The sequence below is a fragment of the Pholis gunnellus genome (genome assembly GCF_910591455.1).
Source record: "Pholis gunnellus genome assembly, chromosome: 11".
In the NCBI taxonomy this organism is placed as follows: domain Eukaryota; kingdom Metazoa; phylum Chordata; class Actinopteri; order Perciformes; family Pholidae; genus Pholis; species Pholis gunnellus.
The window spans coordinates 18446045-18459954 of NC_136538.1; the positions used below are offsets into that span (position 1 = coordinate 18446045).

A 13910-nucleotide genomic window follows, 5' to 3' on the forward strand; every position below is an offset into this window, starting at 1 on the left:
CTACACTAGAGATGGATTCGGTGCCGTGAGCGAGCAACTGTTTTTCCAGCAGAAACAGTGTTAGGCAACACGTAGCATAGCAGAGAGAGATGCTGTAATAAGAGTGCAATGTTGAAATCTCTAAGAGCACACACAGGCAAACTGCATGTGCACTAGTGCTCGTAGCGTAGCACACATGCTTGTGTTGCGTGCATGCACATATTCTGTGGTAGTGCGCACATATTTTCCTCTCACACACACACACACACGCACACACACAAACTGGAGAGACAAGAACCACAGACAGATTTCAGATTTCTTAATAAAAATAATTCATTTCAGGACGACATATAAATAATTATTGAATCACACAATACAGATATCTTGATATGAATAAATACTTAACAAATAAAACCAGGCTTTTTTTCATACAATACCCTATTGTCGAAAGGTCACACAGAGAAACTTCCACACAGTTTGCATGTTTTGTTACACCTTCTGCTTCTAAGCGGTTGTTCTTCCTACTGCTGGAATGTCCCTAAGCGAGTCGGAGTACCATTCCTAAATGCCTCAGCAGCTTAGACGAGTCATGTGCAACTTACGTGATCTCCCTCCCAGTCGAACTCAAGCCAGTTCCCCCGAAACCTTCGTCAAGGGGTCCCGATGAGCCGACCACACATTGGCCTTTAATTGATTAAGGTTTGTCTAGAGGTGATTAAAGCACACAGAGATCTACGTATACAGGCCGTCAACAGGTGGGCTGGCCCGACAGCTTTAAGATACAGTTGAATGAGAAGGCAGACCGAGAGCCTGTTTGTCTATGCTTTCCTAACTGAAGCCACAGATGGACATCTGCCTACAGCAGTGGAGCACTTCAGCAGAAGTACAAGGGGAATAAGTGATCCAGTTGATATCACATTTAGAGATTGTGAGATAAATGTTTTACGCTTGAGGTCATCGCTGCAGATAAACACTTCTTTGTATTTTTCGATAAAATAGACACTCGTGAAAAGATGGCGCCCATTTGGGGGTTTTCCACATAGAGCTTGATACACTCTGTGGTGACACAGGGTTGGAGATGTCTATTTGTGGCCTTCTAGTTAGTTTAGAGTGGTACAGGCTGGTCATTTTTAAGGAGGTAACAACAACTGTTCGGCGGTTGATGGCACATGTATTTTTTTTTTTTTTTGGCACAAACAAAACCAAATATATCAAAATACAATAAAAAATCCCCAAACAAATAAAAAATAAAAAGAACAGGAATGTCAGTTTTGCGTATTCCAGACGCACACATGCGTGCGTTCTGTGTGTGTGTGTGTTTTTTGTTGGAGATGAGGCATCGGGTTGGAAGGTCCTACAATATGGACCAAGATCCATATTCACAAAAGCATTTTATAGGTGGGAGCACTGATCCAGGATCACTTGATCAGGCTCCTCTGGTCCATACAATTTCAATCACTACTTAAAGGCAAAACTTATCGAGGATCAGCCCCAATATTGTGCTGTTGTAGCAGCAGCACAAAACACATTCAGATAAACGAGATCAGCCGAAGCAGGTGATGGGATTGCTCTTTGTTTTGAAATTATCGCCTTGGCACATCCAGTGGGGCGGAGCAGAGAGGAATGCATGTCTCTATGGGTTTGTTTACCTATATACCACCTCAGGCTGGGGTGGGGCGCGTACAATCTCACAGAGCTGTGTTTCCATGTGCATGTGTGTGCAAATGTGTGTGTGTGTGTATATATATATATATGGTTGTAAGGTGGTTAATCGCCCGTCATCATGTTCTCAGTTCTCTTTATTGTTGGCAATCCCCTTCTGACAGGACTGGAGCTACTACATTTGTGTGCGCATGTGTAGGTATGTGTCTACGCATTTCTAGGTGCTTAAGTGGTCAGTAAACAGCAAAACAACGTCCAAGGCAACAGATCTGTTTTGGAGGAAGGGGAGGGGGAATAAGAGGAAGGACAGGAGGAATAGAAAGAGAATGAATGAGTCCTGTCTCTACTGTGTTCTCCGCCTTCTGTCCGCCGACACCGCCAGCATGTTGGCTACAATGGAGAGGCTTGTATTTCTGTACATGTAGCACCAGAACTAGCAGGGGCCTGCCCTGTCTGTCTCGCACTGTATAGACAAAAGGTCTGTTCTTGCTTTCCATATCAACAATCTCACCAACTTCATATAACAGAGAAGTGACAATACCGAGTTTAATTTGCCTCAAAATATATATAAACTGCTTTCGACTGACAAATGGAAGAAAAATGAAGTCTTGATCATTTTTACAATATTGATTGCAAGAGCTTTTCTCGGCAAATCTTTGTCTTTGTTTGGAGGACATACATGAGTGTTTTTTTTTTTTTGGAGAAGTAAGCTAAACAACGGTGCATACCATTGAATCTCGTTTTAAAGCGCTTCACTTTGGCCCAGTTCGGCTCACTTCTGCTGACTACTTCCACAGATTTGTCGCTGGGCTTCCTCATCTACCGCATCCCTCATCCTACGGGGCAAATGCTCGACAGACAGGCAGACAGATACACAGATGTGTTAAGACAGACAGATGGCGGGTATAAATCCTTGGCTGTGGTCTAGAAAGCAATGTCAGATGCTTCTCGTTATGTCAACATACAATCATTTTGTCCGGCACGATTCACGACGTACCTCTAAATACATATTGTACACAAGAGTTAAGTCAGTTGCTCTGACATGTAGCCAAACCTCTCACCGTGTAAGTGCACAGGGCACATCAGATGATACTAATTGCACAAAGAGGTATTCTGGAGGCCATGTCTACTGCAAACACACACACAGACACACACACACACACACACACACACACAGTCAACCCCCCGCCACCCCCTCCCCCTCCCCCCCAACACCCCCCCACATACACACACTCTCTCTTCACATTCTACATGGGGGGTTTGATTTTCAGGCCATAAGGTTACTAGTTAGTCACTAGCTAGTTAGTTAGTTGGTTAGTTAGTATCAGAGGTGCATTGACTGGCATGGGGCGCCAACAGCAGGACAGCGGCTGTAGCGTGCTAGCGATGTGTCACCATCGTGGTTGCGAGGGTGTGTACGTGGTCAGTAGATCTTTTTGAAGTGGTCACACTCGTTGCAGTAGCCCTGTTTCTCTTGGTTGGCATAGTGGTCGCAGCCCTGCGTCCTGCACCGCTGCTTGGACTTTTCTTTAGGCGCCTGCGCCCGTCTGCCCGCCTCTCGGCCCTGGCCACGTGTGTGGCACTCGGGGCAGAGGTCCGTGCAACCCGGCGACACATTACTGCAGCCACTCCGCCGGCACTGAGTCTGAGTCTGAGTCTGGGTCTGGGTCTGGGTCTGGGTCTGGGTCTGGGATTGCTGAGAAGATCTAGGTTTGGCTGCTCGGTCCCGCTACATGTACGGAGAAAAGAGAGGGGGAGCAAAGGGGAAGAGGAGAAAGGTCAATTTGGCAACCAAAAGGCATCTGTGGACCAGCAGGATATTAAGAGTTGAGATGAGCAAGAAAGAGACAGACAAACAAAAGAAGGATAAGACACAAACAACAGAAGGTTTGGCAGAAACCTACCATGACCAGAGGAGGGGAGTGTGGTGTGCGATGTGCCGCTTGGTTGAGCCGTGTGCTTTGCTCTTTGACGTAGCACTTGTCGCAGTAGCCCTCCAGCATTGCCTTGCCAACTGCGCCACACCCAGGCCCTCGACACCGGGAGGCGTTCTGGAAGCCGGCCTCCACACCATGCCGGCTCTGGACCGGGGCGGGGGGAGGGGGAGGGGCAGGGGTCAGGTCTGGAACAGACAGCAGCCAACATAAGCAATGTCCCACATGATTTGACTTTACAATTAAACATAAATCAACCATAATTCCTGTAATGCAAAACAAATTCACATTTGGTTGAACTTTGAAAAGATCTTGTAACATGATGGAGGTTTCGGGACTTACGGTGGTTGGTCTGATAGTCTACGTAGCAAATAGTGCAGAAGCCCAACTTCTCTGGCGTCCCAAAGAACTGGCAGCCGGATCTTTTACAAGGCCGGGCCAGAGGGGCTAGCCAGGCTGAGGTGTGCCCCGGGGTCAGGGTGAGGCATGGCCGCTCAGTGTCCCTGGCCTGGGTCCAAGCTGAAGACGAGGCCTCAGTCCTGGGGTTGTTCTGCTGCGGCTCTCCCCTCTCCGGAGGCTGCTGTCTCTGCATGCAGGGTGGACACAGGCCATTGAAAATCCTGAACGCCTCCTGTCTGCACATGCTGCAGCGCTCTGTCTCTGTCTCGCGGCCCCCCCACTGGGGCCAGCCGGTGCCCTGGGCCGGGTGGGGGACTGTAGGCCCCCCATTGGTGCCTGGGAGTCCTGGAGCAGCTGTTCCTGTTCCAGGGGGTCCGTGGTTCTGCCTGGAGTTGAAGCAGCGCTCGCAAAGTCCATCATGCTCCACGCTGAGGGTGAAGAGGCAGCCGGGTGTCTTGCACTTCATGGCATGAGTTTCACTGTACAGGCTGAGGCTTGGAGCGGTGGGTGGTGCTGAGCGGGGGCTGGATAACACCACCACCCCCCCCCTCCCACACGTGGAGGATGGGGGGCTGCTGCCTCGAGCTCCTCTGGAGCTCACCTCAGTCTCTGATCCCCCGATCACTCCCACCCCACCTTGTACCCCTCCCCCCTTGGTCTGCACGACCCCTTCTATCCTCATTCCTCCACCGGTGGTGACCTGTCGCTTCTCAAAGCATTCATGGCAATGAGGCTGCGTGTCCACAGAGACGTAGAAAGTGCATCGCGGTGTGGCGCAACGGATCTCGATGAGGGAGAGCTGGGAGACGGAGAAGGGCGGTGGGCGCTGCGGCTGGGCGGCCCACGCCTGCTCCTTGTCCTCCTGCCAGCGCTGGTACTCGTGGTTGACAAGCTGCAGGTAGTCCTCCATCAGGTTCATGTCCTCGGGGAGGTTGCCCTCATCCAGCCTGGGAACAGACACATACAATATAGTTCGTAAATGAACTGCACTTTTGGGAATTTTAATAAAGTTATTACCAGGTTTGGAGAAGTTAAGCCAGTTGTATTACAAAACCATCAATCTATAAATAGACATCTTCATTCCTGATTTGCAACATGCAAAACCTCATTTAACAGTCAGGCCAGGACCAGGATTGCGATATCAATCTTTTACCATTTCCTCTTCCATTTTGTCAGTTTATGGGGACAGAGTTTATAATATGTAAGTATGTAATATTATAAGTACCGTGCAGCATTGATGATCCGTGTGGTGTCGTAGCCCAAGCCTATGACGGGGATCTCTATCAGCAGCAGGTAGTCCTTGAGAAGCCTCTCTCTCTGCTGCTGCTGTTGTTCTTTCTCCATCAGGAAGTGAACCTTCAGCTCCTCAAAGCCTCCTCGTCCCGGGTTGATCAGCGGTACTGCTCGGATCTCTGGGAAATTCAGACCAAGATGTCACAAAAAAATAAAAACAAGAGCAACTTCATATCAGGGATCTTTGTCGCGTCGGCTCCGTAACACCTTCTCGTTTCCTACCTGGGCCGCTGTCTTTGATGGTGATGAGGGGGGCAAAGTGCTGGGAGTCGTAGCCGAGCACTATTGGGTATTTGTAGCACTCTGTGGGCGGCCACTGTAGCGGCAGATAGATCCCACCCACATTCAGAGGAGAGATGGAGGAGCCAGATTTCATACTCCTGACCACCTGGTCTGTTGAAAGAGCAGAGATGGAAGGGTTACTGATGATTTGAAAGACATCTGTCCAAGAACAAGTTAAATGTGTTTTTAGTACTCATTTGACAGAATTTACAGATTTTGATGAATAATGTTAGAAATGCTACAGAAACATTTGATTTAAAAGTGAACGGCAAGAAAAATAAAGAACTTTAAAATGTCTGTTCACCCCTTTGAAATTGATATACTTTGCTATTTCAATGAGTGTATTAGAACAACATTCAAATACAGTTTAAACAAGTTTCTGCTTATTTACTCTCCATACAATTTTATTAATCTCTACATCCACTCTACATCCGCTCTACATCCGCTAACCAAAATAGATGGGAAGTGATACAGTGAAATCAAACACTCTGTTGAGACATGTGGAGGGAGATGCCCTCACCTTCTTTATGACTGACATGTTGAAACGAGACCAGCGGGTCTTTGATGGCTGAGGAAGCAATAAACATACTTTCAGATGGTAAAAAGTCCGTACCTGCGATGACGATGATGGGTCGGCGGAGAATGTTGGAGAGGACGAAGATGTGAATGTCCTCCAGAGAGTCAAACTGGAGGCCGTTGCTACTGGACACCGGAGACGCCATCTTCACAATCTTTTCCCACTCCTCCTCCCAGTTCTGGGACGGCACATACACAAAGAGTTAGGATAGATACTGTTAGATGCTTTTCTTGCAGGTTGCATACAAGGATGTAAAGGACGTAAGCAAGGATTGAAATGTTTACTGTCTCACGAGCACATGGGCTGTACGTTTTAGCTCAGGCTTCTGGCGTCTGGCACAAATATGAATGCAAAGTAGCGGAGAAGACTTGTGACATGGAGCTGATCTAATCTTCATACCATTGTGGTGTATCGGAGTCCGGTCTGTGTGAACTCCTGGGACTGGAGCAGCTCTGCCTGGAAGCGAGCTCTGAAGACGCCAGTGTCCGTCTCTTTCAAAACACCATGGAGAGCTTTCCGAAGCACCAGGTCCGTGTCCTGAACGCCCAGCATGTACTGCGAGGTCGCGTGGAGCAAACAGTTCCCATCTCCTATTGACACACAGACAGGAAAGGCAGGCAAGCACATACAATGTTAGACCTGAGGGTGGTTGATTTTGTACACGGGACGCAATCGCACAACACAATTGTGCAGGGAGTCATGCACACGCATGTGCGAATGCAGAGTGTACACGGCATACATAACAGACAATTATAGAGCACACACGGGCGTAACAAATGTCTGGGGATTTCCAGGCCGTCGGGTCAGTTGTCACACTATCTGGTATCTAGACTATTATATGAAGCTCACATGCCTGAAACTATGCAAACACTACAGACAAAGCCGGGCTTTTACCCTGCTGGCCTGAGAAACATGGCTCTCAACATACTTTAAATACATTTTAGAAGAATTAAATGCAGCTCCTTCACTACCTTAATCTACCCTGAGAAATGTCCAACAATTCAAAGTAAACGGCTTCCTCTATAGTCTACAAACCGTCGGGGAGATAAAGAGTTTCTCAAATGGAATTTCTGTGTGTGTGTGTGTGTGTGTGTGTGTGTGAGCAACTGCAAATCCTGGAATTTTATTTAGTCTCCTATGGCAATGCTGGGTCTTTTTCTCGTTGTGAAACAGGAGAGTCCATGTTTGTCAATGTGTGCGCCTCTGAAAAAACCCTGTTGCCACACTAGACACAGGAATTTCCCTGTGCTAACTTCTGCCTTGTGTGTGTGTGTGTGTGTATGTGTGTGTTAACCTCCTATGATCCCAACTCATCAATGCCTCTCAGCTGGTCCTGGACTTTCCACAGGGGTGTGGCTTGGACAGGATGGAATGTTATCTTTTTAACTACTGCTATCAACACCCGATGAAGGCTGTGATTAATGAGCGCTGAGATAACATGTGAGCTCACATGCACAAACGTATGCAAATGTACCGTAATGTGTTGGCTCTGTCTCCCTTTATGATCTGCTCCGTAATGTTCACCTGGCAAAAGTTACACACCTTTCCTTCGTATAACATTGCTGCATTAAATAGCTAACATCTGTGCAAGAAAACAAAAAGTCTAAAATGAGTTTAGCCGGTGTACGTGTCATGCCCTAGGACAAACTGCATAAACAACATTATCTGTATTGCGAGATGACTGTAATGTGAGATGCAACTAAGGGAACTGTACTTTTAGAGGGGGGGGGGGAAACATCACCTCTATTTCAGACTAGCTAGCTGTTGTTGCATTTTGGCGTTCTTGCATCACTCTCAACACTCTCTAGTGAGAAAAGGCATCCTCAACAGCAACATTCTCAAAAGAGATACACAGGCACACAAGAGCAGGCACAGAGGCCCAAACACGCACGTGTGATCAGCTCTTCCTGCGCACAGAAACACACAGACTTTTGACCCTCAATCGAGCTGCCTGACGAGTGATGACCGAAGATGAAAGACGGTCTGCTGGTCGCATCAGTCTAAATATAGACACTTCCTCTGTGGCCAGCTGGGACACTTCCTGAAAACACACCAGCGTACGAGCGGACTTACTCCCTCATCTGTTCCTCCAGGTGACACCGACCACACAGTAGCAATGTGGTGATTTCCAATGCGGATTTAGGTTGGTGGGCCACATCATCCACTATCCCACTCTGTCGCCAAGATGTCTCGTGGGACTAAACCAACAGAACAAGTCCTGGCCAAAGACTAGTTTCACTTCTGCTTTAATAAGAACTGGAGATATGACATATTGTGTTTTTAACAAAAACTGCGGATACCACATTAAGAAAAGTAGTCTGTACTTGTACACAGTGTGTGTGTGTGTGTGTGTGTGTCCGCTCTGCTGCTACAGCACGTAGTCTCAGTGTATTGTAGCTGAACAAATCCTGCCTGTTGGGGACACATGACAGACATGGGATGCTGTTTGGGGAAAAACCCTCGGAATGCGTCCCAGACATTCAAGACAGAAGACGCACTGAATTTCAATAACGCGCGTCTCGAATTGGTGGAAAAGGTGCATGAAACAGGAAAGCTGATATGAGCCCGTTATTTCTAATTGCCGGGGAATTAACGTTTTATGAGGCCGTTTTGGGCTTTATGATGGTGAGCTGTATTTCTTCTAGAATGGGAATAAATTTAGGTTTCGGGAAGATTGAAAGCTTGGGAGCTAACGGGTCCATTTAGGTCCCAGACAAAGTGGAGACTGATCTTATTGCAGTGTTATGACTCTGAGGAGATGGATTAATATGGCCTGCTCTGACTGGATGTTCATTGACAGACTTTTGCTCTCTCACGTCCTCTCTCTGTGTGTGTGTGTGTGTGTGTGTGTGTGTGTGTGTGTGTCTGCTGAGCTCCAGTGACTCAGCAGCAGTCAGTCAGTCCTCTCTGTGTGTGTGTGTGTGCGTCCTCTGCTCAAAGTCACGTCTGGGTCCTTCAGGGTTAGATGCTCCGGCTTTGAAATTCTGTCTCATCTTTATGACATCATCTTCACAAGCCAGGAATTTCCGTCCAGGTTACTGGCAGCAGAAGTCAGAAGAGTCAGGGGTCTTTCTGAAGAGGAACCATGTCTTGATGAGCGTTACAGAAACTGCTTTACTCATTACGAACTTACTATTAACACACACAACACCCGGCAAGTTCCTCATCCATCCAGTAACCGTTCAAAGTGAGTTCTGAGATGCAATCAAAACAGGAATCTCTCACTGACAAGTGTTAATTGCTGCCTATGAGAAAGGAAGAAACTATTTCCTCTGGAAACTCACATGTTTAAGACAAACTTGTAACTCTTCCGTCTTCTGTTGTGAATGCTACGGCTGATGTTTCCTGTCAAAAACAGTTTTTTCCCTTCATCTAAAAATAGACCACGAGTCTGATGTACACACCAGATGTGTTTAAGTTGCTGAAATATAGATAAAGACAGTTGGGTTCGGTCAGATTTGCATCAACAAGGCCCGGTGAGTCGTGACACACAGCTGACATAAAACGACAGCCAGGCAGGTGGGGAACTAACGGTAAAACTATTTGAGATGTTTTAAGATCCACTGACATTTACACTCCTTACTTACTCTCACACTCACACTCACACTCACACACACACACACACACACACACACACACACACACACACACACACACACACACACACACACACAGAGAGAAAGAGGGGACATACCCCAAAGGTTGTAAGTGAAAATGAGTGGAAATAGTCGGGTCTGAAACATCATCGACAGTAAATAAAAGTCCTGCGAGTGACGCCAGAGAATTTCCCAGTACAGAGCTGTGATCAGACGTAATCAGGCCCGGGTCTGAATGTTTGCCGACCCTGGGATGTTCCTGTGTTACGACATCCACGTAACAGAAAACATGACTTGGCAATGGGCTGACTGAAGACAAACGCAGAGTAAAACCAAGAGGGGCTGCTAAATGAGTGTGTGGAAGCGGAATCGAGTCCCTCCATTATTGTCATTTACAGTAACCCTGCTTGTGAGTAATGACATCTCAGAATTTACATATCAAATAGCCCTGACTCACAAACACGCACCTCCTCCATCACTGAAAATGAAACAAAAGCAAAACACATCCTCCGCCCTGAGCGATGAACACTGCTACTGTTCCTGACATCAAGGAACAAAAGTTTGACATCAGCTCTGAGAACCATTTGTTGAATTGTTTCTGTTGTTGAACTTTGTGTGAAAGGTCACCAGAGCCTCCTGCTCCAACAGCATTCATCTTAACTCCCAACTTGTGATAAAACTTCACCAAAGTGCTCCCGACTTCATGGAGCTTCAGTAAGAATATCGTAGAAACCAGATTCAGTGGAGACATCAGCAAATCTCTCTTACCATTGGTACGTAAGGGCACCATCTTCTTCACCTCCCGACACCAGTTGAGCTTCTTCTCCTGCTCCAAGGAGGCCTGCATGGCTCGGTCCAGGATGGCGGCCTGCACCACCTCCCTGAAGGCCTGCGGGAAGTGGTTCATGGCGATCATCTCCAGCGTGTACCGGTGCATGCCGCGCAGGTGGTGCATCAGGCCGCTGCCGGCAGCCGGCTTCACCACGTCGTTGGGCACTCGCTGACGGATCTTCACCGCCTTCAGCAGGTTGGAGACAAACAGGAATTTGGGGAGGAAGTTCTGACCCTGCGACATGGCGGATGAGTGGCCAGGTGGATGGAAGGAGGGTAGGAAGAGGAACGAGGAGGAGGAGGAGGAGGAGGAGGAGGCACCAACCACCGCTGACCCAGCAACGTGGAAACTGGATGGAGAGAAGGGGAGTGGGTTATTACGCAGTACAGAAAAGAACAGACTGGTGGGACTGGTGGGAAATTTTCAGAGGAGATTCCCCTTTCCCTATTAATTATGACTTAAGGCACAACTTAATTTACTGTTTGTTCGGGGAAACCACCCAACACACAGGCTCATCTCACTGTGAAAGCAGTTTGGTGCTTTTCCACTGGAGATTCTGGTGGGACAAATGGAATAAACGCACACAAAGAACCCTTTGTGTTCTCGTTTGCTCTTTTAATTTTCCTTTTCAACTTAACTTGGTTCTTGAGTTTTGAGCCCCAGCGTCCCACTGGGTTCAAAGCCCTCCAACATTAAACAGGTGTTTTCCACAACTTGAACTGAAGGCCACCCAGGGCTTCCCAGGCTGCTGGGGGGGGGGGGGGGGGGGGGGGGGGGGGGGTCACACTGTCTGCCCCAACGCCTCCAAGACTGCCCGCCTGCATTAAGTCTTAATGTTTACAACAGAGTTAGACTAGGAATTAGTAGAAGATGTTTGATACCTGTGCCATAATGATGCCAGAGTTTCAGTACTGATGCTGTTCTCAATGCCAAAGCACGAGAAAGACAAAAAGTATGTAAAACTCTCAATACATCCTGTTTGATGTTGTCTTAACACAAGCAGCTGTACGAGAATGTTGCCTAAAGTTAGCAAAGTTTCCTGATTCAGGTCGGTTTGAGGGATAAATAAATAAAGACTATGGCCAAACACATGATGCTAACTTTCAGTGCTTTGATGCAATATTTTGGTTGGTACTTAAACGTATTAATGTTTAAAACACAACCTGACAGTAGAAGTATTGAAGAAGAGTTTTTTAAGTGTACTTGTTTTGTACATATTTTACCCCAAAATGAAGAGTATGTCAGCACATTTATTTAGTTCACAGGAAGTAGAAAGTGATGGTCAGCAAGTAGGGCACATTTTTAACTTCCCCATGTTTAAATGAACCGTTTTAGAAGAAGCTAACAGTCGGTGTATAGTGTTAAAGTTAACAACCACAACACCTTCACTAACTCAAACAGCAGCAGGTGCAACAGCAGACTAGGCCACGCTAAAGGGGGCTATAGTCAGATGATGAAGCCATAATGGGGACTAGAGGACAGGGACTGGAAGACAGACACCTGGACGTCAGGGAGCGTGTTGACACGAGTCATTAGTCGCTGTTTGGTGTGCTGGCACCGCTGGAACACACTTTTGGGGCAGACAAGACAGCGCTGGACGCTGCAGTTTAGGATGGCATGGCTACGCTAAAACACACACAACAACAGAAGACTTTGCTGACGTTAAAGGCTTACGTAATTCCAATGACAACTACCTTTGAAACAATGTAGCCCTCGAACGCGTCGAACGCGGCGGGTCTCGCTACCGTGTCGCGCCGCCGACGCTACATCTGGCCGTTCGAACGCTCCATTATCCGCTCGAGGGTGACGTCTTTGTAAACAATGGCTGTCAAAGCCACTGTCGTGAGCAGGCTTTCACGCTTTCCTCCATGTTCCCAGAAAACACGACCATACGTTTACTCGAGGCCCAAACGTGATGTAGCCTTCCCAACCAAGTTGCACTCCCCTTTTTGGTGGGCAATGTCGTCCACATGGGGAGGCACAGGGAGGGGAGGACGGGTGTCTTACCTGTGTAATATGTCGGGGGTAATAACAAAGCCCTCCCGGATGCTCAGGCTAGTCCTCTCTGAGCCCCTTCACTCAGCCTCACCGCTGCGGTCCTCGGCGCCATTCAACCTTCTCTTTCCTTCAGTATCAGATCTATTTCGGAGCCCTAGCAGCTCGCGAAGCCTTTCAAAGGAGTACACAGTCCGCTAATGATAGTTGTGTTTTTTTTGTTTTTTTTTAAAAGGAAAAGGCACAAGTCAAGGGGATTTCCACACGGGGACTTTCCGTCCACCCATTTTCCTCTCTCTCTCTCTCTCTCTCTCTCTCTCTCTCTCTCTCTCTCTCTCTCTCTCTCTCTCTCTCTCTCTCTCTCTCTCTCTCACACACACACACACGCAACCTGGGTGTCGCTACATATTTTCGCCGCAAGGGGGCTCTCTATCTGTCTGACTCAATACTGAAAAGCATATCCCACCTACTGTGCACAAAGGAGCGTCACTGAGGGAGACAGACAGGTCGCGTCATTTTCTATTTCGTGAGACAGCCTAAGACCTAGTCCATAAGTCTGCAACGAGACCCGCCTCTGCAAATCAGTCAGGAAAACGAAAGAAACTCTCATCACTGGACCATAAGTAGACTTCGACCAGCTGATTGGACGTATGCCTGTGTGTATTTATTTGTATATTCATGTATTGATGAGTGCACATATTTCACCGTTTGGAAATTATGTTAAACAGAGCTCCTGGTGCTGTGAAATAATTTGATTTCTTGCTCAAGGATTCAGAGACAGATGTCTCATCTCTCTGCATGGATGCAAGATATGTTTCTCTTTCATTCAAAAGTTATTTAGTAAGTTAATTATCTTATTTCTTCTGTCATGCACATTCAAGTGCCCAGCCCACGTGCACTTATAAGACACCAAAAAATACAGTTGAAACAAGAATATATATAAAGTTCATTTTTTTGACAGCCATCCAACCAGGAAAATTCATCAGACATAAATGCCATTTTTATAAAACAAAGTGTAGCTCTTAAATCATTATGAGCAAAAAAACAAAAAGTTACAGCATTGATCACCCAACATGCAGCCTTTCACAGACAGACAGGCTGTCAGATCACTCTACTTGTGTCAAATCACAACTTTGTGCACTACCAGGTTATAGTGGTGAGCAAGTTGTGTTGTCCGTGTGGGGCAAAGTACAGCAACTGCTGCTCTGTGGTCTACCAATACAGAAGCTGCAACAGAAAAGCAGTCTGTACTTTGGTTCCCACTGTCACATTTGACTTGCTGGTGTTGCATGTGTAAGCATGAGAGGTGAGACAGAGAGGCATGATGCATTTAGATGGCATGAGCCGCAACAAATTAGTAT

General features: G+C 47.2%; 1 protein-coding gene across 1 annotated transcript; it reads right to left on the minus strand.

Moving 5' to 3' along the window:
* Positions 1–293: 293 nt before the first annotated feature.
* tnfaip3 (tumor necrosis factor, alpha-induced protein 3) lies at positions 294–12841 on the minus strand. The gene is made up of 9 exons (XM_079168286.1): positions 12562–12841; positions 10491–10903; positions 6526–6716; positions 6163–6304; positions 5490–5660; positions 5200–5386; positions 3918–4921; positions 3546–3763; positions 294–3370 (listed from the first exon to the last, which is right to left on the minus strand). The coding sequence occupies exons 2-9, from the start codon at positions 10795–10797 to the stop codon at positions 3065–3067; spliced, it is 2526 nt and encodes an 841-aa protein (XP_079024412.1). The 5' UTR covers positions 10798–10903; positions 12562–12841; the 3' UTR covers positions 294–3064.
* Between the last annotated feature and the right edge of the window lie 1069 nt (positions 12842–13910).